This window comes from Carcharhinus amblyrhynchos, chromosome 3 (genome assembly GCF_965287045.1).
Source record: "Carcharhinus amblyrhynchos chromosome 3, sCarAmb.v2.hapA, whole genome shotgun sequence".
In the NCBI taxonomy this organism is placed as follows: Eukaryota; Metazoa; Chordata; class Chondrichthyes; order Carcharhiniformes; family Carcharhinidae; genus Carcharhinus; species Carcharhinus amblyrhynchos.
Genome location: NC_137326.1, coordinates 109,468,243 through 109,492,073, shown reverse-complemented (window position 1 = coordinate 109,492,073; position 23,831 = coordinate 109,468,243). Strand labels below are relative to the sequence as shown.

The 23,831-nt window shown below is 40.6% G+C and overlaps 1 protein-coding gene across 2 annotated transcripts in view; it reads left to right on the top strand.

Moving 5' to 3' along the window:
• The first annotated feature begins 8,693 nt into the window (after positions 1–8,693).
• ecel1 (endothelin converting enzyme-like 1) overlaps positions 8,694–23,831 on the top strand; it is a 78,536-nt gene continuing 63,398 nt past the window's right edge. For both annotated transcript variants that reach the window (XM_080186456.1, XM_080186455.1), the window contains exon 1: positions 8,694–9,629. In XM_080186456.1, coding sequence (XP_080042582.1) covers positions 8,862–9,629 — 768 coding nt within the window. In that variant the 5' untranslated portion in view covers positions 8,694–8,861. The remainder of the gene's footprint in view (positions 9,630–23,831) is intronic.

Below are 23,831 nucleotides of genomic sequence, written 5' to 3'. Positions count from 1 at the left end.
TAGGTGGCATTGGGGTAGCTTCTAGTTCATATTCCTGCAGCTATAAAGAGGTCAAAAATGTTTCTCATCTGTCTGTTTCAGCAGGTTGCAAAGTTTCCGATGGAAGGAATAGATTAGATAAATAAGATGATTTTTTTTTACTCTATGATCACTAATGTTCCTATCTGCCGTCTATCAAATCTATTTGAAAAGGTTATACAGAGTCCCAAACAACCTATGATAAATGTATTCATAAAATGAAAAAAAAAACCTTTTGCTGGGAATAATGAATAGAAAGAAAAAATGCTGGAAGTAAAAAAAGCTAGTTAGCTTCTAGAGCAAGGAAAGCCAGGTTACTGTTTCAAGAAAGGCCTTCCTCAGAACTTAAAACAAATGTTATATTTGAAAAAAAAAGAAATGAGAACATGAAAATTAAATCATTCCAACTACAGAAAGCATGTTATGAATAGAATAGCTTACAATCTGCTGATAATAAAAGGAGTGGGGGGGCGGCGGGAGAGTGGCTGATTTTCCAATGTAGATCCTGAGTCAAAACACAAGTGGTTGGGCAAGAGGGGCTTCACCTTTAGTGTAGCCCTGTTTTTTTACCACATGAGGCTGATGTGCCCACTCCATCTTTCCACCATCTTGGTTTGAATTTTAGACATGCATCTGTGGGTTTTGTGTTTTCTTCTACTTTTTGCATCTTTTTTGCTTGGATGAATTTCTGATCATTTTAGCTATCTTTAATTATTTTCAATGTTTTGCTAAGGCATTCTAAGAACAATTTCCTGCTCTCATTTTAAACCAGCCACAGGTTATTCAAAGCAAAGATTCCTTCTCTGTCTGTGGTATGTTATAATTCATTTTCCCCAATGTTCTTTTGATCTTTTGTTTTACATTTTGAAAGAAGAGTTCTGTTCATAATATTAATTCATTTTTCCCCTCCATATTTGCTGACTGATTGCTCTGCTGTAAGAAGCATTTCCCATTTCATCTCACAAATGCATGTCTAATATAGTGACTGCACAGTGTGTAGTACTGAACTTGTGGTTTGAAGTATCTCTACAGTGGCAAATACATTTTTAAGGACCTGTGTTTATCAGGTTTCAAAAGGTGCTATTGTAAAACATACTGACTTCATTTGACTGCAAAAGACTTAAAATTCCTCCTCGATTAATCTTGCAGCCTACTGTGTTCTCAGAGGAGGAAGAACTGCATTTAGATTAGCAATTGAAACCATTAAAGTATCTCCTGAGAATCTTCAGAAACATACAGAAATTTGTAAATGATAGACTTGGCCATTTCCAATAGAAACTGAGGATGTGAGGAAGACTGAAACAGGGCTTGAAATATCAATATTGCATTATCACAGTATTCAGAGTACAAGTCTGTCACTTTGAGCTTTCGTGTAACTATAAATTTGTGTCCTATACCAACTAATTCAAAATGTAAGTTGACAAACTCTGAATCTTTAATTCAATTATTACAAGTCTTGTGCGGGAATATCACTTGCCACTGGAGACAGTGCTTGGGTTAATAATAATGGGGAATACACTACAAAGATTCATTATTGATGTCAGTTTCATTGTATGGATCATGCCTTTAAATTGGTACATAGCAATACAACAAAGCTGTCGCAACAAGTTAGCAATTGTTAGAACAAATGAACACTGCATAGTGATGTTGTAGCAGAGTACAACCTACTAATGCAGAAGCAGTAAACACCATCTGAATCGTTTACCTGAAAATAAATCTGATAAGTGGCAGCTTTTCTAATGTCCTGCTGGTTCTCAGAGGAAATCACTTGTTTTAATTAGCTTGATTCAATCATCTGTGAAAAAAAGCAGTTGTCAGAATAATGGTGGTTAGTTATTCGTTTCTAAGTGCCTGTCTGACTCAAATATTGACCTTTAGTCACGCTTTTATGTTTTGTGACTGTCCAAATTAAAATTGCAGATTTTTATCTTGCCTAAGAGCAGATAGAAGACAGCTATCTAATGGGGGCTCCACATTTCAAATTCAAAACACCTTTTCTTTATATTTTAAATTTTCTTTTATTGATTAAAATTACATAGAACCAAAGTAAAAAGAAAATATTTTTCAGTGTATTTTATTCTGATCTGTATTGAGGATATATATCAAATACAGACACTGCTGAATCTTGATTTATTTGGTGAAGAGTGTACAATAAATTATTACATTTTTTAGCTTTTTTGTTTCCTGAATTTGGGAGTGTTAAGTTATATCAATTCCATAAAAGTTGCACAATTTAATTAATGAAATAGTTCTGAGAGATGAATTTTCCATTCAAATGTAATGCTTACATAAACGTTATCATAATTTGTACATTTTTCAAAATCAAATCCATCCATTCATGAGTGATGCATAAGTTTTACCAATTACCCAAAATGTTTTTCATTTTATTTATGATTTATTCTGTTTAGTCTGAAATTTTGACTTCCATTTCCTTTCATTAGAGGGGACATTTTATGATACATTTTAAATATGCAGCTGGATCTGTACTTATTAGTTTGCGTGTGCTGCCCATACACCGATGTGAACAATTTTTATTCCACACAAGCAATAAATTGTAAAAATGGATTACATATCTGTTTTTATGTATGCTGTTAAAGTACTCACGGTGTAGCTGTGATGGATAGCATTTGCTGACATCTGTATGTCCTCTTCGAGGACAAACTCATTCCTGATGGATATGCATAATAGAACAAGACAGATACATATGTCATTTGTATTTAACAATGCATTATCTCTCACACAGAAAATACATTATGAGTTTGAAGTAATTTTACCAATTATGATTCATTCTCTAACTGAAGCAATTTTCTACCTAATGATGAGCTGCAAAATTTCCAAATATTGAAAGTATCCCATGGTACACAGTCAAAATATTGTTGACTTTTTTACATTGTAATAGGTTGCACACCCGCACATAATTCTAAGGCAGGACATTTCTCCAGCTCAAGTGATTATCTATCACTACCACAGTGTTTTCTTATGCTAAATAGAAAATCTGTGATTTCTGTATAAAAACATGAAAATCTCAGTGGTTCGTGTCATCCTTTGATTCTTTTAGGTAGTAACGCAATAAACACAAAATGCACCTAGGCAGTCTATATTTTCCTTACCTCTGTGGTTGTCAATTGAATTCTTGGGAGATATGTTTTGACAAACGCTCTGTATCATTGCCCTTCAATTGCAGACAATCTTATGGATAAATGTAAATGTGTATGTCCTCTTTAATGGTGGGAGAATAATAAAGCATAATTTCAGACTTCTCTTAATAAGCGATGGGCTAAATGTTTTCAATTGGTACGGACCTCACAATTTTACACACCCAGACCATAAGTCAATTCAGTGTCCAGGAACAATGTGGCCTTTACATTAATTAATATTCTGTGAGATTGCTATGTTTGTTTATTACTTAAAGGGGCTGTTCCATGATTTCTGGTTAACTTTCAGTCTTATCCACCCAATCTTTCGCCAGTCGATACATGGAGTAACAAACAATGCAAATGCTCCATTTGTGTACCTGCTCCTCCCTGGGCCTGGCTAAAATTGCCATCCTTAAGTCAAAGATGCCTCGGGCGTGAGGGGGGCCCTACTTTGACTGCCTCGTAGTCTTTTGCACATCTAGGTGAACCTGGAGAGAAAACACAACATGTCCATCAGAGTTTACAAAATCTTCTGTGACTAGAATCCATAAGTGTGCTTGAGGCCTTTTGCAACCAGTGTGCTTGAAAGCTTTTGTGACTGATATCTACTCAAGCGTTCCAAGTATTCATCAAAGTGCTTTACACCTTCTGTGGCCTGTGTCCATTAATGTGCTTTTGGCCTTCTGCATCCTGCATCATGACTAGTGTTCACCAGTGTGTTCTGGACTTTCCATGACCAGTCTGTACAAATATTCTTGAGGCCTTCTGTGACCATTGTCCTTGAGTCTTTCCATGATCAGTGGACATGATAGAATTAGCACTGCACATTGACGGTGAGATTGGGATTTTGTTTTATTTTGCTCAACTTTTACTATAATTGAAAATGTGCAAATCTTTTATTAGTAGTATGCTTTCAATTGTGGTGAAAATGTGTTAGTTAGTAACAGCAAGTTATCTAGTGCCACACATTTCTAGATTCAGTCAACACCACATTTCCAGGAGTCTAGCCAGGCAATACTTTCTGAGGGTGAACCTATTGCTGTCCCTTGGACAAAAGAATGCGAGATTAAATGTATTATCTTTGCTGCTTTTTGCATCTGCAATTAAAGGGCAATGATAGAGGGCGTTTGTCAAAACATATCTCCCAAGAATTCAATGATCTGCTTATAAAACTTAACACATAGCTACATTTGTAAAAGCTATTGAAGCATTGACTGAGTTAATAATTTAACAAGTCTTGGTTACGTGGTAAATAGTGAATCAACAAAAGGTTTCTCCATATTGTAATCATTGTTCAAGCAATCTAGTATTTTCCTTTTTAAATATACAGAGCCACTTAGTAAAATTGTTTATTTTCTTCCGTTGAAATGTGTGTGATGTATTCCAAATGTAATACAATCCATGTAAACGTATTGGCCGACATGAGCCATTAAATTTAATGCTTATTAATATAATGGATAAAATGTATTCTAACTAATAGAGCTCTGGCAGGCGACTTCTCTATTACACTACTCATGGGTATTCTGTTTCTTTGTCTGGGGTCAGTTTATGACCTCTATCTGCTCAGTAAATGCAGTTGTCTCTCATGGGATCCATTCATAAGAAGGCCCCAAACCACAGCGAAGAAAACTAAATTAGCAGTGGCTTGAACTTCCGCAGGCAATCGCATATTTTAATCCCAATGTTTGGACATAAATGTTGTAGCCCAGCTTGCTTTCCCCACTACAATTTGAATGGGGCTGGACACTTTCCATGAGGGATTATCTGGCCCAGCACTGCATTCTCACTGCAGAAGAAGTTTGCAGTTTATAACAGGACAGGAGACACACCTTCTCCAATCGATCCAAATCGGAGTTAATTTTGGAAATTCATGGCCCATCTTCCCCAATTTTCAACAAAATTAATATTGTTCTTTTTACTGTGAGATTAGTTTCTGAATAAAGAAACTGTTTTGCACTTTTTACTGGAAAATTATCAAACAATGTGATGTGTGCTTTCATAGGAGTTAATAGTGAGACTTTATTTACTTGCTGCAAATTGGTCACCAATGAATATCATCAAAGACATACTTGTTATTCTAGTTTAAAATATATTTCATGCTGTGAGATAAAGTGATTCCAAAAGGTGGGGGAGGGAGGGGTTTATTAGATACAGAATGATAGTCCCTGCTTGTAGGAGTAAATAAAAACCCACCTTTTCAACCATTCTAACTCTACCTATATAACTCTCTACATGTCTGGTCTGTCCAGCTGTCTATGTATCTAGATGTCTATGAAATCTATCTATCTATCTATTGGTTAGGATTGCTGCCTTACAGTGCCACGGGCTGGGGTTCAATTCCAGCTTGGGTGACTATCTGTGCAGAGCCTGCACATTCTCCCTATGTCTGTGTGGGTATCCTCTGGGTGTTCTGGTTTCCTCCCACAGTATGAAAGACATGCTGGTTAGGTGCATTGGCCGTGCTAAATTCTCCCTCAGTGTACACGAACAGGCGCCGGAGTGTGGAGACTGGGTGATTTTCGCAGTAACTTTATTGCAGTGTTAATGTAAACCTACTTGTGACACTAATAAATACACTTTTAAACTATCTATCTGGCTGGCTGGCGATCTATTATCTCGGTATGGTGGTTGGAACAGTCACAATCCACTTGTGGCTGAATCACTTGGGCCTTTATTTTCTTGGTGTTTTTGGTGGAAAACAAAAAGAAAATCTTCATGTGGCTTTGCGTCTGTGACTTAGACACTGCTGTGAGAATTGCACTTTTGGGTGAGTTGCTGATTCCACTCTTTCGAACACTGAACAATTAATTCGCTTGATCTGTGATTGTACTAAACAGCTTGAAATGCATTTGCCACATTTGGAAACAACTCCGTCCTCTCCATAGGTTTCACAGCCGCGCAGCTTCCATGTTATTATAATTATTTATGGAAAGATTTAAAAGCGAAGCTGTACTTGCCACTAAAATGAAAAATGTGCAGCCCGGAGACCTGCAGTCATTTGCAATTCAAATGACGTTTCAGGGCAATTGAGTTTGATTCAATTAGAGTTAGTAAATAATAATTTTGAAAGTAAAAGCCTTTTGCCATTAAAGCAATTTGAACTAAGCACAAAGCTATTTTGTCGATGCAATCCCCCACCACCCACCCCCCAAAACACAATCTTCCAGCACTTCGAGGTGGTTGAGAGATTGCCCTAGCAGTGAGCAGAGATATCGCCTCCCCCCCCCACTACTTTCACCATATTTCAAATACAGAATTTAAATCTTAGCATCGCAAGACTGCGGATAATAATATAAACAAAACGTGTTAATTATGGGAGCCGGGAAGTGATTTTGCCACCTGCTGTTGGATCTCTGAAAACATGTAGTGATTTAGTGATAGTCTAAATGGGAAAGTCCTGGGACAGAGATATCAGACAATGCTCTTTCAGTCTTGGGACTGTGCTTTCCCCGTTGAATAAATCTTCCGGCCTTCATGAAGTTTCTAAACAAGACCCTGGAGTCATTATTAATGTTTGCCCAACTATCAAATCGCAATGCGGGACATGATTGCAACATTTGCAGCTCTGATTGCTTATATATTCAGGATCATTTCGATGCTGCTTCTTCGGTCGATTGGATCAGATCAAGAATTTCTTGATTTTTCCACTTTGTGATGCGCGGGGGGGGGGGGCTTAAATATTAAACATCCCCGTGTCTCCAAGCATTTATCATTTAGCCCATATACGTTCTACATACACAGGAACAGGGATGCTGTGATACTGCTTCGACCGCAGGAGTTTGAGGCCAGGAAAACTGACCTCGGTGATAACTACTGCTCTCAAATACGAAAGTCTTGGGGCGGGGCGGGAGGGGATCCTTTAACCAAACCTCCACGCGTTTTCAGAACCAGTGTAAACCATCATTGCTGCAAAACAGTCATTGACATCTTCGGCTGTCTAGGATTAGGCCAAAGCGTATTTTCATCTGCACCATTTTCCGAGATGTAACCAGTTTTTAATGACAGTTAATGATAACCCCTCCGCTTGGATCACTGCTGATGGTGTCACTTAAATCAAGAAATAGTCAATTAACCAAAAAAACAATTAACGTGACTATAATCATAGGCTTTATGAATAATGCATGCCATTTTCATAATTACAGCTACAGATTGGATTTCGACTAAATGTGTCCAAAACAGTAGGTAGCCTGGAGCAGTGAAGTTTCCATTATGTGTTTACTACATTGTAAATATTTATAATTTACTATATAGTGTTCTAGGAGCAACTATCAGCAACATGTTCTGTATGTGAATTTCTTCCTCTTGATAATAATTGATATTTACTATAATATTACTGCGAATTATATTTTTTCTGGTCTAGAATAGTCGGGATAATTAGTTGTAACTACATATTGTGTAATTCAGCGGGGACTGGCCTCAAGCATTGCACAGTGACACACAATCGCCAGCTTGGGTCAGTGTGAAGAATAATTTCACTTGATTTATTGTTGTCACGTGTACTGGGATATAGTGAAAAACATTGTTTCTTGCACATCATACAGACAAAGCATACCGTTCATAGAGTACATGGGGGAGAAGGAAGGGAGAGAATGCTGAATGTGGTTTTGCAGTCATATCTAGGGTGTAAAAAAAGATCAACTTAATGCAAAGTAGATCCATTCAAAAGTCTGATGGTAACAGGAAAGAAGCTGTTCTTGAGTCAGCTGGTACATGATCTCAGACTTCTGTATCTTTTTTCGGGCAGAAGAAGCTGAAAGAGAGAATGTTCCGGGTGCCTGGCATCCTTGATTATGATTTGATTTATTATTGTCATAGGTATTGGTATGTAGTGTAAAAGTATTGTTTCTTGTGCGCTATACAGACAAAAGCATACTTGCCATCGAGAAGGAAAGGAGAGTGCAGAATGTGGTGTTACAGTCATAGGTAGGGTGCAGAGAAAGAGCAGCTTAATATAAGGTAGCTCCATTCAAAAGTCTAATGGCAGTAGGGAAGACGCTGTTCTTGAGTCGGTTGGTATGTGATCTCAGACTTTTGTATGTCTTCTCCGAAGGAAGAAGTGGAAGAGAGAATGTCGGGGTGGGTGGGGTCCTTAATTTTGCTGGCTGCTTGGCGGAGACAGCGGGAGTTGTAGACAGAGTCAATGGATTGCCTGGACTGGTTATCTCATTGCCTTTGAAGGGTGAATACACTATATTGATGTTCTGCTTAAGCTGCAATCAAAAAAGTTGATTGATCGATCCTTTTAAATGTCACCGGGAGGTTTGTTCCCTCCTAGTTAAGTTTCACTCTGAGATTTGAGGAGGCGCTGGGGCGAGTTTACTTTCAGGCAGACCAATCAAAGGGAGAGATCCCCCCCGCTCGGTGAAGAGCTTGCTACTTTAAACCTGTGCTGTTCAGTCCTTGGCTCTTTCATACAGCTGCCGCCGCTGCTGCCTGGTGTCGAGGCCGGGGTTGGCGCTGTTGGTTCCAATCAACAGGGAAGTGAAGAGCTGTCAATCATTGCGATCCGTGCTAATAAAACTGCCGACAGCCCGGAGAGCGAGTAGCAGCTTCACTCACTCACATGCTGCATGCATTTAAGCTCCTTCCACTTGGCAGGAGCGGTTGGAACTGGGTTTCTTTTAAAGTGATGTGGGGCTAGAACAATTCAACGCTCTTCAATTTTCTGCCTAGTACAAACATTGATGTAGTTTCCAGACAAGAGCTATGGACAAGACTTACTCTTTGACGGCTCACTACGACGAGTTTCAAGAAGTTAAGTACGTGAATAAATTTAGCTCCGGGACTCTGCACAATGGTCTAAACCTTCACCTGAGCTCTCGCAAGCATGACAGGAATGGCAAAAGTCGGAAGGGGGAGCTGAGATGGAGCAAGAGAGAGATCTGCCTGCTCTCTGGCTTAGTGTTTGCCACGGGGCTGTGCATCATTCTGACCAGCATGTTGGTCCTGAAGTATTTAGCCTCAGAACGGGCCGGTCAGTGCCGGGAGGACTGCAGCCGCAAGAAAGGCTTCAGCAAAGCGGCCAGGCTGATCGCCAGCAGCATCGACCCCACCATAGACCCGTGCAAAGATTTTTACACTTTCTCCTGCGGGGGCTGGCTCCGGAGACACGGGATCCCCGAGGACAAGCTCAGTTACGGGACGGTGACTGGCATCGCCGAGCAGAACGAAGGCAAGCTGCAGCGGCTCCTCATGCAGCCGGTGAGGAGGTTCCACAGGAGATCCGCCGAGAGGAAAGTCAAGCAGTTTTACAAATCCTGCATCGATCTGAAAGAGATCGACCGGCTGGGAGCTAAACCCATGTTGGACATCATTGAAGATTGCGGAGGCTGGGACATCGCTGGCAGCTGGAAGAGGGCGGCGTGGAGTTTTGGTGAACTTTTGTACAAAACGCAGGGAGTGTACAGCACAGCCGCCTTCTTCTCCCTAAATGTGAACGTGGACGATAAAAATTCTTCCCGGAACGTGATCAGAGTAAGTCTTGTGGGATGTGTGTCTGGCAGAGTGAGAAATACAAGTGGTCTGCACCAGTTCCCTAAATTCCGCCCTTCAGCCCATTAATGAGTGTACTTAGATCAACCGCAGACATTCACACTCAGACATCTTTATGAAGAGTTTAATAATTGACACCCAATTATATTGGTTGTATCTCGATGCTCAAGTTTTTGAAACAAAATCTCTCACTGGGGAGAGTGCATCATTATAGTGTGTGGCGGATAAATCTGACTGAACAAGTGGCATAAAAAGAGACCCAGTCCTGTTATCTGAAATAGACCCACTTACATTGTGCTCAGCATCAGGGCTTTTTGATTACTGTCCAGGGACAAAGATATTTCTAATCCGCCAACTAAACTCCACTCTAAATGACTGTACCCATTAGAGAGTTTACACAATAAGACTAAATTAACCTTTATCTCACAATTTAGAATCTAATTTATCCCACTAACTGTGGGGAAGTTACTGGAGTCTATTATGAAAGCGTGTGAGCACGTGGACAAATATCAGACATGTGAAGGACATATGAAGGAAAAATCAAGTCTAACAATCCAGTTGATTTTTTTTGTTGTTGAAAGAGTAGTTGCAGTGTTGAGGAAACAACTGTGAATCTTATTCATATTGGAATTCCAGAAGACATTTGGTAAGGTTCCACACAAAAGACTTTGTGAAAATGAAGGCATGTGCAAATTGAGCTTATCTTTCAACATGGCTAGAGAATTGATTCGGAGGAAGGTGAAAAAGAGAGAAAGTGAGAATAGTGGGTATTTACTCAAATTGGGAGGATGTGACTAGTGGTTCCACCCCCCACCCCAAATGATCCATAATCCATACCTCAGTTTTTTGCTATAAATGAATTGAACAGAGGATTAGAGAGCCATTTATCCACGTTTGCTGATGAAGCGATGTCAGCTGGCACAGACAGTAGTGGAGATGGAAACAGAAAGTTGCATAGGGGCATTGATCGATTAAGTGAGTGGGCAAAACTGTGACAGATGAAGGTTAACATGGGGGTGTGAAACAATCTGGATGGGAGCAAGAAAGATCATTCAGCAAGAAACTAGGACATGTGGAAAAGAGATTTAAGGATCCCAACAAAAGTGAATGGATAAGTAGAAAATAATAATTCAAAAGATTAATTTGATATTGGCTTTTATCTCTTGGGAGTTCGAATTTATATTAAACTTTGTTAAATTGCACCTGGAACATTGTATTCAATTCTGGTCACCTCATCTCAAAAATACCTTTGCCCTGAAGGGAATACGGCACAGATTTATTGAATGCCAAAAGGGTTAAGTTATTAGGACTGAGTACATAGATTTAATCTGTATTCGTGTGAGCATGGATAATTAAGGAGTTACCTAATTGAGCTCTATAAGTTGATGAGTGGGTCTGATAGAATAGATAGAAACTATTTCCTCTGGTGGGGGAGTCTAGAGAAAGGGGCATAACCTTAGAATTAGAGCGAGGCAGTTTATTGTTGTATCAGGAAGCACTTTTTCACAAAATCAAGAGTGGGAATTTAGAATTCTCCCAAAAAGACATTGAGTCTGGGTCAATTGAAAATTTCAAAACTGAGATTGACAGTTTTTGTAAGGCAAGGTTAGGAACCAGGATGGGAAAATAGAGCAAAGTTATAGAATGTTGATGATCTAATTGAATGATGCAACCGATCTGAGGGATTGGATGTCCTATGCCTGTTCCTATGTTCCTTAATACAACATCAATCTTCTTCCATCTCAAGATACAAACGTTGTTGGAATTTTATTCAGAGGAGGGTCAGACATCTTTTAATCATTAACAAGCATAATCCTGGCATAAGCAAGTTTGGGAGCAGCTTTTGATTATAGTTGTTTATCTTCAGGTGGATTCAGGACGAAGGAGGAGATCTGCCTTCAATGGATCGTTAGATCTGAGAAGTGACAATTTCCTTCCCCAGAACAATCTGTGTAATGCAGGTCAATAATTTCATATGGGTAGAATATTGTTTTTAATTGACATGAAGTAACAGTGCAGCAAAATTACACTTGCAAACAGAATAAAATGTGGATCTGTGCCCAATGAATGCATCATGGGAAGTAAAATAAAATCAGCCACAAGTTGCAATATATTTCCAACCTACTTCCTATTATTTTCAGCCAGATATTTGCTGATCCTTCAAGACTATCAAATATCTAATGGTTTATTTTGCTATGAAATAAACTGTACAGCCTTGGTTGAATAATTGGCACCATATATATAATTATTTTAACATAATTGCAAACTGTAAAGAATTTGTGCTTATTGGTTTCCATTAACTGCAGGAGAAATAAACATATTATTCATTTATGTATACATCCTGGGCTCTTGGTCTGGTCCACATTTCAACTGGTTTCTACCTGTGATGATCCTTGTTCCTTTACGCCAGAAAGCTGCCAACTTGTTGAATTGCAAACATTGTAGATAAATGTTTTTTTTCCTGATCACAGCAACAAATTTGTCCTGCCCTAAAACCTCTTCAGTAATCTTTCCTAAGTGGTTTTCATGTTGAAGAGAAATTCTCTTTATGGCCCATTCTTCTATCTTGCTCAGATACTACTCTCCATGTCCTGGATCCCTTGTAGCTCTGGTCACGAGCTAACCCAGATCCCATTTTCCTTGTCCTAGGTGCTTACCTGAGTACCAGGTGAAAGCTCAGATTTCTTTTAGTCTAGGTTTATTTTCCAATTACATATCCCTTCCTCCAGCTGACTTCAATCTCTGTCCCTTAACCCAGTATAACATTCCAACCTTCCCTTTAGTTGCACCTCTTTCAATTCAACAAAAGAAAAATTACGTTGCAAGTTACCAGCCTAATAATTGCTGCAACCTGTGCTCAAATATCTCAAAATACTTTTTTAATTTCTCATCATAATCTTGTTCCTAGCAATATTTTAGTCCAGTCTCATACAACATTCAGGTCGTCCCTGTGCACAAGATAAAACCTTACAAAATGTTTATGACTGTCAATGTTCAACATTAATTAACTGCAGCTGCTAGACCATCATATTTTAAACACATCACTTTACTGCAGAGATAAAATGTATTACAGCATGAAAAATGAGTAAGCAGGGAAATGTATAAGAAAATTAAAGTGTCACCTAAATTGCATAGGCATTGAAAATCATTTGGCATTAACTTTGTTACGTTCACCAGTTGTGAGTTATTAGTTGGGTAACATTTGTGCCACTAAACCTGAATCGAACATGTACTATGTAAAGAAAAGCTCAACCTTCATTTAAAAATTATGGAAGATCCTTATGAATAAACTCTGTAACAAAATAAATTGCTTACACTAAAATACATAAAAGAGAAAAAGAAAAATGGACATTTATATAGTGTCTTACACAACCTCAGGATGCTTCAAAGTGCTTTATAGGCAATGATGCAATTTTGTAATGTGGTACGTCCTCTTTTTGAACTAATGCAGTCCATGTGGTGTAGGTACATCCACAGTGCTGTTAGAGAGGGAGCTTCAGGATTTTCACCCAGCAACTCTAAAGGAACAATGATATGCTTCCAAGCCAGAATAATGTGTGATTTGCAAGTGAAAATTGCAGGTGGTGGTCTTCCCATGCATCTGCTATCTTTATCCTTCCAGGAGGTAGAGGGTACATTGGTGAGTGGGGGAGTGGAGTTTGAGAGAGTGGGGTGGGGTTTAAAACTGCTGAGTTTTCCCTGAAAAAAAGCTTGTTACAGGCTGTGGTTGTAGCAGCAATCAGGCCTCAGCGAACAGGCACACATATTAAAAAAAGAACATTAAAAGGGTCAAATTTAAAGATGTCAGAACTCAGTTCGAGCCCCATGGCTGCCATTGTTGCCTCAAAGACTGCAACTTCAAAACTGCATCACGCAACCCTATTAGGGGTGGTGGCCACAGTTTGGGAATCCCTGCAACAATGCTTTATCATAAGAAAGAAGTGTATAGCCAGTGGTTGAAGTGGAATACTCACACAATGGAGAATTTTAATCCCCAATACTGGCTGGGTTTGAGTATAGTGTTATCATTTCCAGACCTAATTCCACCCCACCAAGAACCTACCTGGGGAGAGAGCCTGGTGACCAACCCAGCAACTAGCCTCCTAATCCCACAAGCTGTGGCTGGGAAACGTGCTATCAGGAATAATATTTTGTCTTATACTTTAACCTGGTGTTGTGAGACTTCTTACTGCGCCCACTCCAATCCAATGCCTGCATTCTCCACATCATGCCTTATACTTGGCAGGACCCATTCTTCTCGGTTTCCTAACTGCCAAACAGCAGCACCCCTGCCACACTGCCTGTCTACTTGTGAAATCATTGACCCTGGCCTAAAAAATGATCCTGCCCTAAAGTTTTGTAGTAACATGCTCTATATGTGGCCTTAACTCAGTGATAGCGTGCTAAACTCTGTCAGAAGAGCTTGATTGAAGTCCCACTTCAAGACTTGAGGACATGACTGTTGTTATATTGAGGGAAGTGATGTCTTTTGGATGAGGACTTAAACTGATTCCCATTGCAGCTCTTGATAAAGGTTCTTCTGATGCACTTCATGATCTGGTAATTTCTCTTATTGCTGTTAGTGGGACAGTGCGCTGTGAATTGGCTGCTGTTATGAACAATTTCTAAATTAATTAATTCACTGGTGAAGTGCTTTGGAACTTCCTGAGGCTATAAGAAGTGTAATGGTAATATAGTTTTCTATCTCTATCTGTATGTTTCCATACCACTGTATATAACATTTAAAGTTAAAGATTATTTATTAGTCACAAGTAGGCTTACATTCACACTGTAACTAAATTACTGTGAAAATCCCCTAGTCGCCAGACTCCAGTGCCTGTTCAGGTACACTGAGAGAGAATTTACCATGGCCAATCCACCTAACTTGGACTGTGGGAGAATCCAGGTAGAGAGGATCTCCAAGAAGATCCTGCATTTCGACACAGACATCAAGTTTCTACATACTCCAGTCCAATGCCGGCATCTCCATACTGTGGGAAGAAGCCACAGCACCCAGAGGAAGCCAATGCAGACACAAGGAGAATGTGCAAACCCCACCCAAGCCGGGAATCGAACCCGGGTCCCTAGCTAATCACTGTGCCACCCCGGGTTGGCTGGTAAGTGAAAACATATCGATTCAGGAAACTTAATTATATTTTTAAAATCAACAGTGTGTTGCCATTCAAGACTTTTTGGACCATTTATCCACTGACCTGTTTTTCGCAAATCTTATTAAATTTTGTGGTTTAAAACAAGTGTCTCCTGCATGTTTAAAAATCACTATTCGAGATCCTGGGTGGTTGAGATGATAATGAAATAGCTTTAATGTTATTGCCTCGTAGACTGTAAGCAATTGGCTTATCTCAGTAATCGATAAATATCTCATAGCCATTGCATTGGGGAAATCACTGCTCCCAGTTGTTTATACAGACTTGCACATTCTGAACCATGAGAGATGAAAAACACACTTAGGTATTGAGCAGAATTTTTGATATGCAGATTGTGCAAATAACCAGTTATTGTGCAGAAAACAGCTATAAAAAGACGAGTGCAGAACAGTGGGATCAATTTATCTTGTTTGACTCAAGTAACTTGATGTGGAGATGCTGGTATTGGATTGGGATGGGCACTTAGGTATTGAGCAGTATTTTTGGTATGCAGATTGTGTAAGTAACCGATTATTGTGCAGAACACAGCTATAAAGATGCGTGCAAACAGGGGGACCAATTTATCTTGTTTGACTCAAGTAACTTGATGTGGAGATGATGGTGTTGGACTGGGATGGACACAATATGAAGTCTCACAACACCAGGTGAAGGAGCAGTGCTCTAAAAGCTCGTGATTTTAAATAAACCTGTTGGACTTTAACCTGTTGTTCTGAGACTTCAAGTAACTTGTTATAATAAAAACAGCAAACACTGGAAGTAAGCAGCAAGTCTGGCAGCACCCATGCAGAGAGAAACAGAGTTAACATTTCAACTCTGTGATGAAAGATGAAACTCGGGACGAGACATTCTGAAGACTAAATCCAATGGTTGATGGGAAAATAGGTGGTGGAGTGAGTGGATATGCACAATCATCCACTTTTCAGCTCATTAATTAGACATCTATGAAGAACTCGGTAAATCTCATGGTGGTGTGGGGAGAACAATAGAACCACACAAAATTACAGCTCAGAAACAGGCCTTTTGGCCTTTCTTGTCTGTGCTGAACCATTTTTTGCCTAGTCCCACTGACCTGCACTTGGACCATATCCCTCCACACCCGTCTCATCCATGAATCCGTCCTAGATGTGGCATCCTCACCCCAACCCTTGCAGATAAAGGACATACTGGAGGATCAGAAATGGATCTTCCACCTATTCATACATGAATGCATATGGACACATTGCTCTTTGACCAGAATGATGACAGCATGTGCAAGGAGCCTCACACAGACACGTTTCTGCTTGTCTAGACTACCCTTGAAACTACAGAGAGATCATTTTCATGGCAGCATAGAAAGATTAACCGCTTGAGTCTGTGTCAGTTGTGACCATTCACCCGAGAGGATGGAGGTTTGGAGTCGTGAGTTGGTTGCCCTCCACCAGCCATGCCCCTCCCTACCTCCCTACCTCTCCCTCTCCCACCTCTCTCCCTCTCTCCCTGCCACCCTGCCTCTGACTGCAGTTGATGGTGAATGGCACAGAATGAAAGGCAGCTCACACCTCATTGGGATCCTGATATTATCAGATCCGTGAGTTGAGAACAAACCTGCTGCAATGTCAGCTTCACCACACAGGAGAACAAAACGCCACATAATTATCAGGGTGAGCCTTTAGTCGGCCACTTGCGCTGACCCTGAACCACACCCACCACCACAAAAATTTCTCCTCCCATTCGAGAAATCTGACTGACTAACTAACTGTGTTGTCAAGGTCATTTTGGAAAAATATCACCTTTCAAACTTGTTCCACCATCTTCTATCCTCCCCCTGTCACACACCAGCTTCTCTCATCACCCACCCAATGTCACCATTACTGTGCCCTCGGTCACACTTGAACCTTCCTCCTGTTATCTTGAGTCCCCTCACGATCCATCTCCACATGCCTTTCCTCCCCCGAGAACCAATAGCCGTTACCACCCCTAAGCCCATTCTGACCCTGCTCCCTCCTGTTATCCAAGCCACTTGTCTCATCCCACTCTGTGACCCACCCAATGAAACCTTCACCTAGCAGACTTGCACCTGGATCTGCTGTTTCTACTGGATCCCACTCTTTACCAGCAGCCTGAGTTCTCCTCCACTGGACCCCGCCCTCCCCTCCCATAAACTACTTTGCTGGTCCAGTCTTCGCTCCACTCTTCCCTCCACTTCATCCCCCTCCCTTTCACCTGCCTCCCTTATTTGTTTATGGCAATCGATATGAATGAAATCATGCAAGGTCTCCAAGAAGGATAAAGTAATCACAGATCTTAAAAGTTGTGGAAGAAGTGGAGCTCACCAGGTGCATGTCACTTATATACAGTCGTACAACTCAATGTTGTAAATTCTAGCTGGCGGGGAGCTTAATCCTGGTTGAGTAGCTGTTTAATGAATATGCATGAGAATCTAATACATGCAAGTGGGGTTCTCGACCATTTGTGTCAAGAAGCTCAACCCACATTCCCATCTTTAACCTTCCTTGAAAGTCAGGAGAACAAAATTCCAACAGTCTGTCAACAGGAAACAGATTTGTTTTGCCTCTTGGTGAGTTAAGTTTCCCTCCTCCCACGATTCCCACTGTTGGTGGGAGTGCTAAATTCCACCCTCTGTTTTTCTCTCTCCACAGGTACTTTCATAAGGCAACTTGGAGGGGGACAGCATAGCTCGTTTGACATGCTTTTTATTTTGTATTATCACGGGACAAGAAATTGTCAGTGAAAATAAGTGAATCTGATTATAACTGCCATCCTCTATGTTCATCTTCCTTTGAAATGAAACAGCTTATTGATTTGTCTGGCTTCATCCCACCACATGTGAGCTCTGTCCCTCATCAGAGAAATTGAAGAATTACACATGCAAAACAGATAAATTGTTACATAATAGAAGCTATTAGACAATGCAAATCAGCTCCCATAAAATCAAGACTCTCAGACCACTTAATGGAGTGACGGGTACCTCTGATTCCAAGAAGGTATTAATGGCAGATTCTTCATTTGTAAGGAGGAGCTAGAATTTATTTCCTTAGCTACCTTGAATTCTCCTGATCACCCAATATGAATGGCTCCAAAGGAAGTTCATCCAATTGTAGGTTGAACTGAAGACACCACTATATTAAATGGTAGTGTATTGGTTACTGGACACAGTAAGAAGTCTCACAACACCAGGTTAAACCTGGTGGACTTTAACCTGGTGTTGTGAAACTTCTTACTGTGACCAGCCCAGTCCAATGCCAGCATCTCCATATCTTGTTTACTGGAATGAATGAGTCTGTTAGAACTGGAGTTTTATCGAGATGGTGGGTTGATCGAGTAGCAATCCTGTGAGTATGACCTTTAAGGGTTTTAGCAGTTGAGAGTAGGTGGAGAATGGCTAGCTCAGAACCTAGCAGAACATCATAATAAGCTGCAGTTATGCACAGAGATTGATATATGTTGGTGTCCAGTGATAAACATCGTCAGATTGTATACAAGACAGGATTTGTACAGTTTATGGTGGTGACACATCTTATTTAACAGCAGCTAGAAGAGCTCTGATCTACCTTCCTGTGTGCATAAGCAGAGATAATGTCCTTGAGGAAAACTGTGGAGACTGTTCAGGGAAAAAGTGGAAAGAAATAAAGTTTGACTTTTTTGATATAAAATATTAAAGTGGAATTATAAAGCCAATCATGAAAGAGAGTGGTATAGAAAAATACTTGTATTCCTGTCTGAGCCCTCCACATGGTGAGAAAGAAAAAATTTAAGTTTTGAGATATAGCATTCTGAATATACATGATATTCTTATCAGCACGTCCCAGCAGTCCTTCCACACCTGTACAAAATTACAGGATTATCATAAAAGATGCCAGAGATAAATTTGTTTTCCAGTTGTGACACATTCTCCTTCAATCACACATTGATAATTTTCATTTTCATTCAAACTTACCCAAGATAAGAAATGCCAAGAGACGCACTGTTGTAGTGGTATTGTCACTAGACTAAGAGTCAGGAGATCCAGAGTAATTCTCTGGAGTCCTGGGTATGAATTCCACCATGATACATTAGAAACACATAAACTCCTACTTAATCCCACCTGCCAACACTTCACCCACAGCCCTGAATGTTATGATGTGTTTTAAAGATAGATACTTTTTAAAGGCTGTGAGGCAACCTGCCTCCAACACCTTCCCTGGCAGTGCATTCCAGATTGTCACCACCCTCTGGGTAAGAAAGTATTTCCTCACATCCTCCCTAATCCTCCTGCCCCTCACCTACGCCCCCTTGTCACTGACTCTCCTACGAAGGGGAACAGCTGCTCCTTATCCACTCTGTCCCTGACTCCCTTAATCTTGTACACTTCAATCAGGTCACTCCTCAGTCTCCTCTGCTTCAGTAAAAACAATCCAAGCCCATGCAACCTCTCTGCATAACTTAAATGTTCCATCCCAGGCAGCAACCTGGTGAACCTCCTCTGCACCCCCTCCAGTGCAATCACATCCTTCCGATAATGTGATGACCAGAACTGCACACAGTTCTCAGCTGCAGCTTTACTAAAGTTCTATGCAACTCCAACACGACTTCCTTGTTTTTGTAAGCTATGCCTTGATTGATAAAGGCAAGTGTCCCATATGCCTTTTTCACCGCGCTATTAATACGCCCTCTTTCATAGATCTGTGGACAAACATGGCAAGGTCCCTTTATTCCACAAAACATCCTAGTGTCCTACCATTAATTGTGCACTTTCTTGTCAAATTATTCCTTCCAAAGTGTATCACCTCACCCTTTTCAGGGTTAAATTCCATCTGCCACTTGTCTGTCCATTTGACCATTCTGTCTATATCTTATAGCCCAGGACATCCCACCTCACTGTTAACCACAGGTCCAATGTTTGTGTCATCCGCAAAATTACTAATCCTATCGCCCCACATAATCATCAATGTCATTTATACAAATGACAAATAATAGGGGGCCCAACACAAATCCTTGTGGTGCGCCACTGCACACTGGCTTCCAGTAACTAAGGCAGTCTTTTGTCATCACCCTCTGTCTCTTACAACTGAACCAATTTTGAATCCACTTTATTTTTAGTGAGAGGTTCGTTTCAAATGTTGCCTTGTGTGATGAAGGATTTCCTTATGTCAATCCTAACATTGTCCTTCATTCTTGAACTGGTTTTCCCTTGCAGAACTCTCCTGGTTTCAGTTAAAATTGTGCTCCGTACCCTTTAGTATTTTATTTACCTTTGTACTGCTACATCTTAATTGTCTCACTTAAGGCTGTAAGAACCTATTCGTTTCAGCCCTTCTTCATGACTCAGTTGTCTGATGCTAGGAATCAATTTTATGGTTCTCCTCTGTGCCACCTCCAGGGTTAGAATGTCTGCCTTTTTTATGTTTTGTTGACGGTATTGAACTCATTATTCCCGATCTGATTTAACCAGAGCATTACACTGTTAAAGAATGACTTCCTGTAATTTGTAGTTTATGATTCTGACCCTGTCAGCCAGCATTTTAATTGTTGAATAAGAATAAACATTGCTGGAAATACACTGCAGGTAAATCAGCACAAATAAAGAGAACAACCAGGCACGTTTGGGTGTGTGTTGCTCTATTACAACCCATCTTGTCTCTTTGCAGATCCTGCATTTTCTATGTTTATGAGGATTTGCTGTTTTTCTTTTATCCTATTTGCAGTGTTGATCATTGATTGTTAAATCTACTGGAAAAAGAAACAAGATGAGGGAGTATTTACTGAATGGCAGGGCACTGGGAAGCTCAGGGGAACAGATGAATCTTGGGGAACTTATTTACAGATCCCTGAAATCAGCAGAGTATGTGAATAGGATAATTAAGAAGGCATATGGGACACATTTTTTTCAGCTGCTGCATAGAGTATAAGAGCAAAAGTTTATGTTGGAGCTGTACAGAATGTTGGTTAGGCCACAACTGGAGTAGTATGTGCAGACCTCAATATAGGAAGGACATGATAGCACTAGAAAGGTACAAAGAGATTCACTGGGATGTTGCCTGAGATGGCGTTTTTGAGGTATGAGGAGAGACTAGAGAGGCTTGGATTGTTTTCCTTAGAGCATAGAAGGCTGAGAGGGGACATGATTGAGTTGTATATGATTATGAGGGGTATGGACAGTGTGAGTAGGGAGCAGTGTTCCCCTTGGTCGAGGGATAAATCACGAGAGGGCATAGTTTTAGGGTGAGGGGCAGGAGATTCAGAGGGGATTTGAGAAACAACTTTTTCACTCAGAGGGTGATGGGGAACTGGAGTGCACTGCCTAGGGAGGTATTGGAGGCCGGAAACCTCACAACCTTTAAAAGATATTTGGGGATGAGCACTTGAAATATGGGAGATGACGGCCTAGTGGTATTATTGCTAGACTATTAATCCAGAAACTCAGCGAATGTTCAGGGGAACCAGGTTCAAATCCCGCCATAGCAGATGGTGAATTTGAATTCAATATAAATTAAGAATCCACTGATGATTATGAAACCGTTGTCTGTTGTTAGAAAAACCCATCTGGTACACTAATGTCCTTGTAAAAAAAAATTCAAGGATGTGGGACAAGTGCAGGAAAATGAGATTAGTCCAACTTTAGTGGTAGTTTTTATCGATGCAGTCTTGATGGGCCAAAGGGCCTTTTTCTGTGCTGTACAACTCTACGACTAAAGCCCTCTTGCCAGGTTGGCTGAGATGGTTGTTTTAGAATCAGAAGTTTGTTGGATCCAAACCTTATTAACCTATTTGTGTACAAAACCTAGCCTGAACTTTCAGGGTCATTAGGATTGCTGCACGATCAGAGGTATTGTACTTTCAGATGCGATGTTAAATCGAATCTGCTCAGTACTTTCTGCTGGTTAAAGATCAGGCTCTTCAAAGAATTCTTGTATTTTAACCATCCTTCCTCTTTCAAACTAAGCTAACAAAACAGATTGGCCATTCATTTGACCAATGTTTGGAGGACATAACTGTGTGTAAAATGAAATGTTTGCACATGTAACAGTATCTGCATTTCAAATGTGATTTATTACTTGTAACATGCCTTAGGACATTTCTGAGAGATGTGATGAGCTGTTATATAATTACAAATGCTTTCTTTCTTGATCTCTTAATCAAGATATACTTGCATCAAAAAACAATAGATGCAAGTTCACATAATAATTTTAAATCTGAGATTGATCAACATTAGTTAGTCATGAGGCATATTCAAGAGGCGGCTGGATGCAGCACTTGGGGTGAATGGGATCAAAGGTTATGGGGAAAAAGGAGGATTAGGCTACCAAGTTGGATGATCAGCCATGATCGTAATGAATGGTGGAAGGGCCAAATGGCCTCCTCCTGCTCTATGTTTCTATGCTTCTATGAGTATTAAGAGATATGGAGCCAAGACATGTAAATGAAGTCAGCATATAAATCTTCCATAATCTCATGGGATGTGTGTTTTGCTGATAAGGTGACTATTTGTTGCTAATCTCTAATTATCATTGAGAAGGTGGTAGTGAGTTTTGAACACAACTAATGACTTGCTAGGCCATTTCAGAGGGCAGTTACACAATTAACCACATTGCTGTGGGTCAGAATAACATAAGATATAGGACCAGCAGTGTTCCATATGGCCTGTCAAGCTGGTTCCACCGTTCAGTGTAATCATGGCTAACTTTCAGCCTCAACTCCACTTTTCTCCCCATAGCCCTTGATTTCCTGAGAGACCAAAAATCAGTCAATCGCAACCTTAAGGTAGCATGGTGGCACAGTGGTTAGCACCGCTGCCTCATGGCACCAGGCACCCGGGTTTGATTCCTGGCTTGGGTCACTGTCTGTGTGGAATGTGCATGTTCTTGTCGTGTCTGCGTGTGTTTCCTCTGGGTGTTCCAGTTTCCTCCCATGAGCTGAAAGATGTGCTGGTCAGGTGCATTGGCCAAGCCAAATTCTCCCTCAGCGTATCCAAACAAGCGTTGGAGTGTGGCGACTAGGGGATTTTCACCATCCCCCGTTATAATCAGCTCAGTGATCATTTTCTAACAACTGCCGCTATTTCCTAACCTTCAGTAAATATCTGAGCCTTTCCCAGAATTTTTCTTTACACTTAAGCTTTCTGATCAAAATGCTGTCAGAAGCTTTTTGGAGGCCTCTGTGCAAAACATTTTGCAACGTTTCTCAGTCCACTTAGAGTGTCACTTCCTCAAAAAACATTAAAACAGTTAATCAGGCAAATGTGCCCCTTGTCAAGCCATGTTGGTTTCTTGTGGCAGAGTTGTTATTATACTCTGTAAAGCCTCAACTTTATTCTTGTCGTTGATTTATGAATAAACCATCCACTTTCCAAATAATTTTCACCGAGCATACTACATCTCATGCATTGGCGATGTGTTACTCACAGGTTGACTGCAATGTCTTGAGGCGGTTTATTGAATTTAGACTAATATTATATGACTGCTGTTTGCAGTTGTTTACATTTGGAAAGCCAAGAGAATTTTCCAGAAAAATAGTAGCAGCTTCAGGATTATGCGCTAATTAAAAGGGAAATCATGTTCCAAAGTTCAGCCAAAGTACTGACTCATTCTTGATCGTTCTTGGAATCAGTGAGCTGTGAGTGAGGTTTCCTCAGAAATTGGCAAAAGTTGGTAGTGGGCAGGGAATGTGGCGTTGAAGCTGTTGACAGAAACGGTGGCTTTCTGTGCTGTATAGCCCCAGATTTCAAAAAAATGTCAATGGTGGGATAGCCTTGGGTTCACCCAGCCAGCTAGCAACCTAAACATTTGTGAAGTGGGGCACCATTTTATAGGCTATCCATGCACAGGAGTTCATGCTGAAACCCCCTCACCATGCACCACCCCCACCCCGTACTCCTGCCCAGTCACTGGTCCCTGGGCGGGGGCGGTGGGGGCAGTGGAAATGTGGTGCAGTTCCAAGGGCAAGCGCCTGAGAGCAATACGTGACCCTCTCCTCCCTCCCCAAATGCTGGGCTCATCTGAACTCCCCCAGGAAGTCTGCTTGCTAAGTGCGTGCCTTG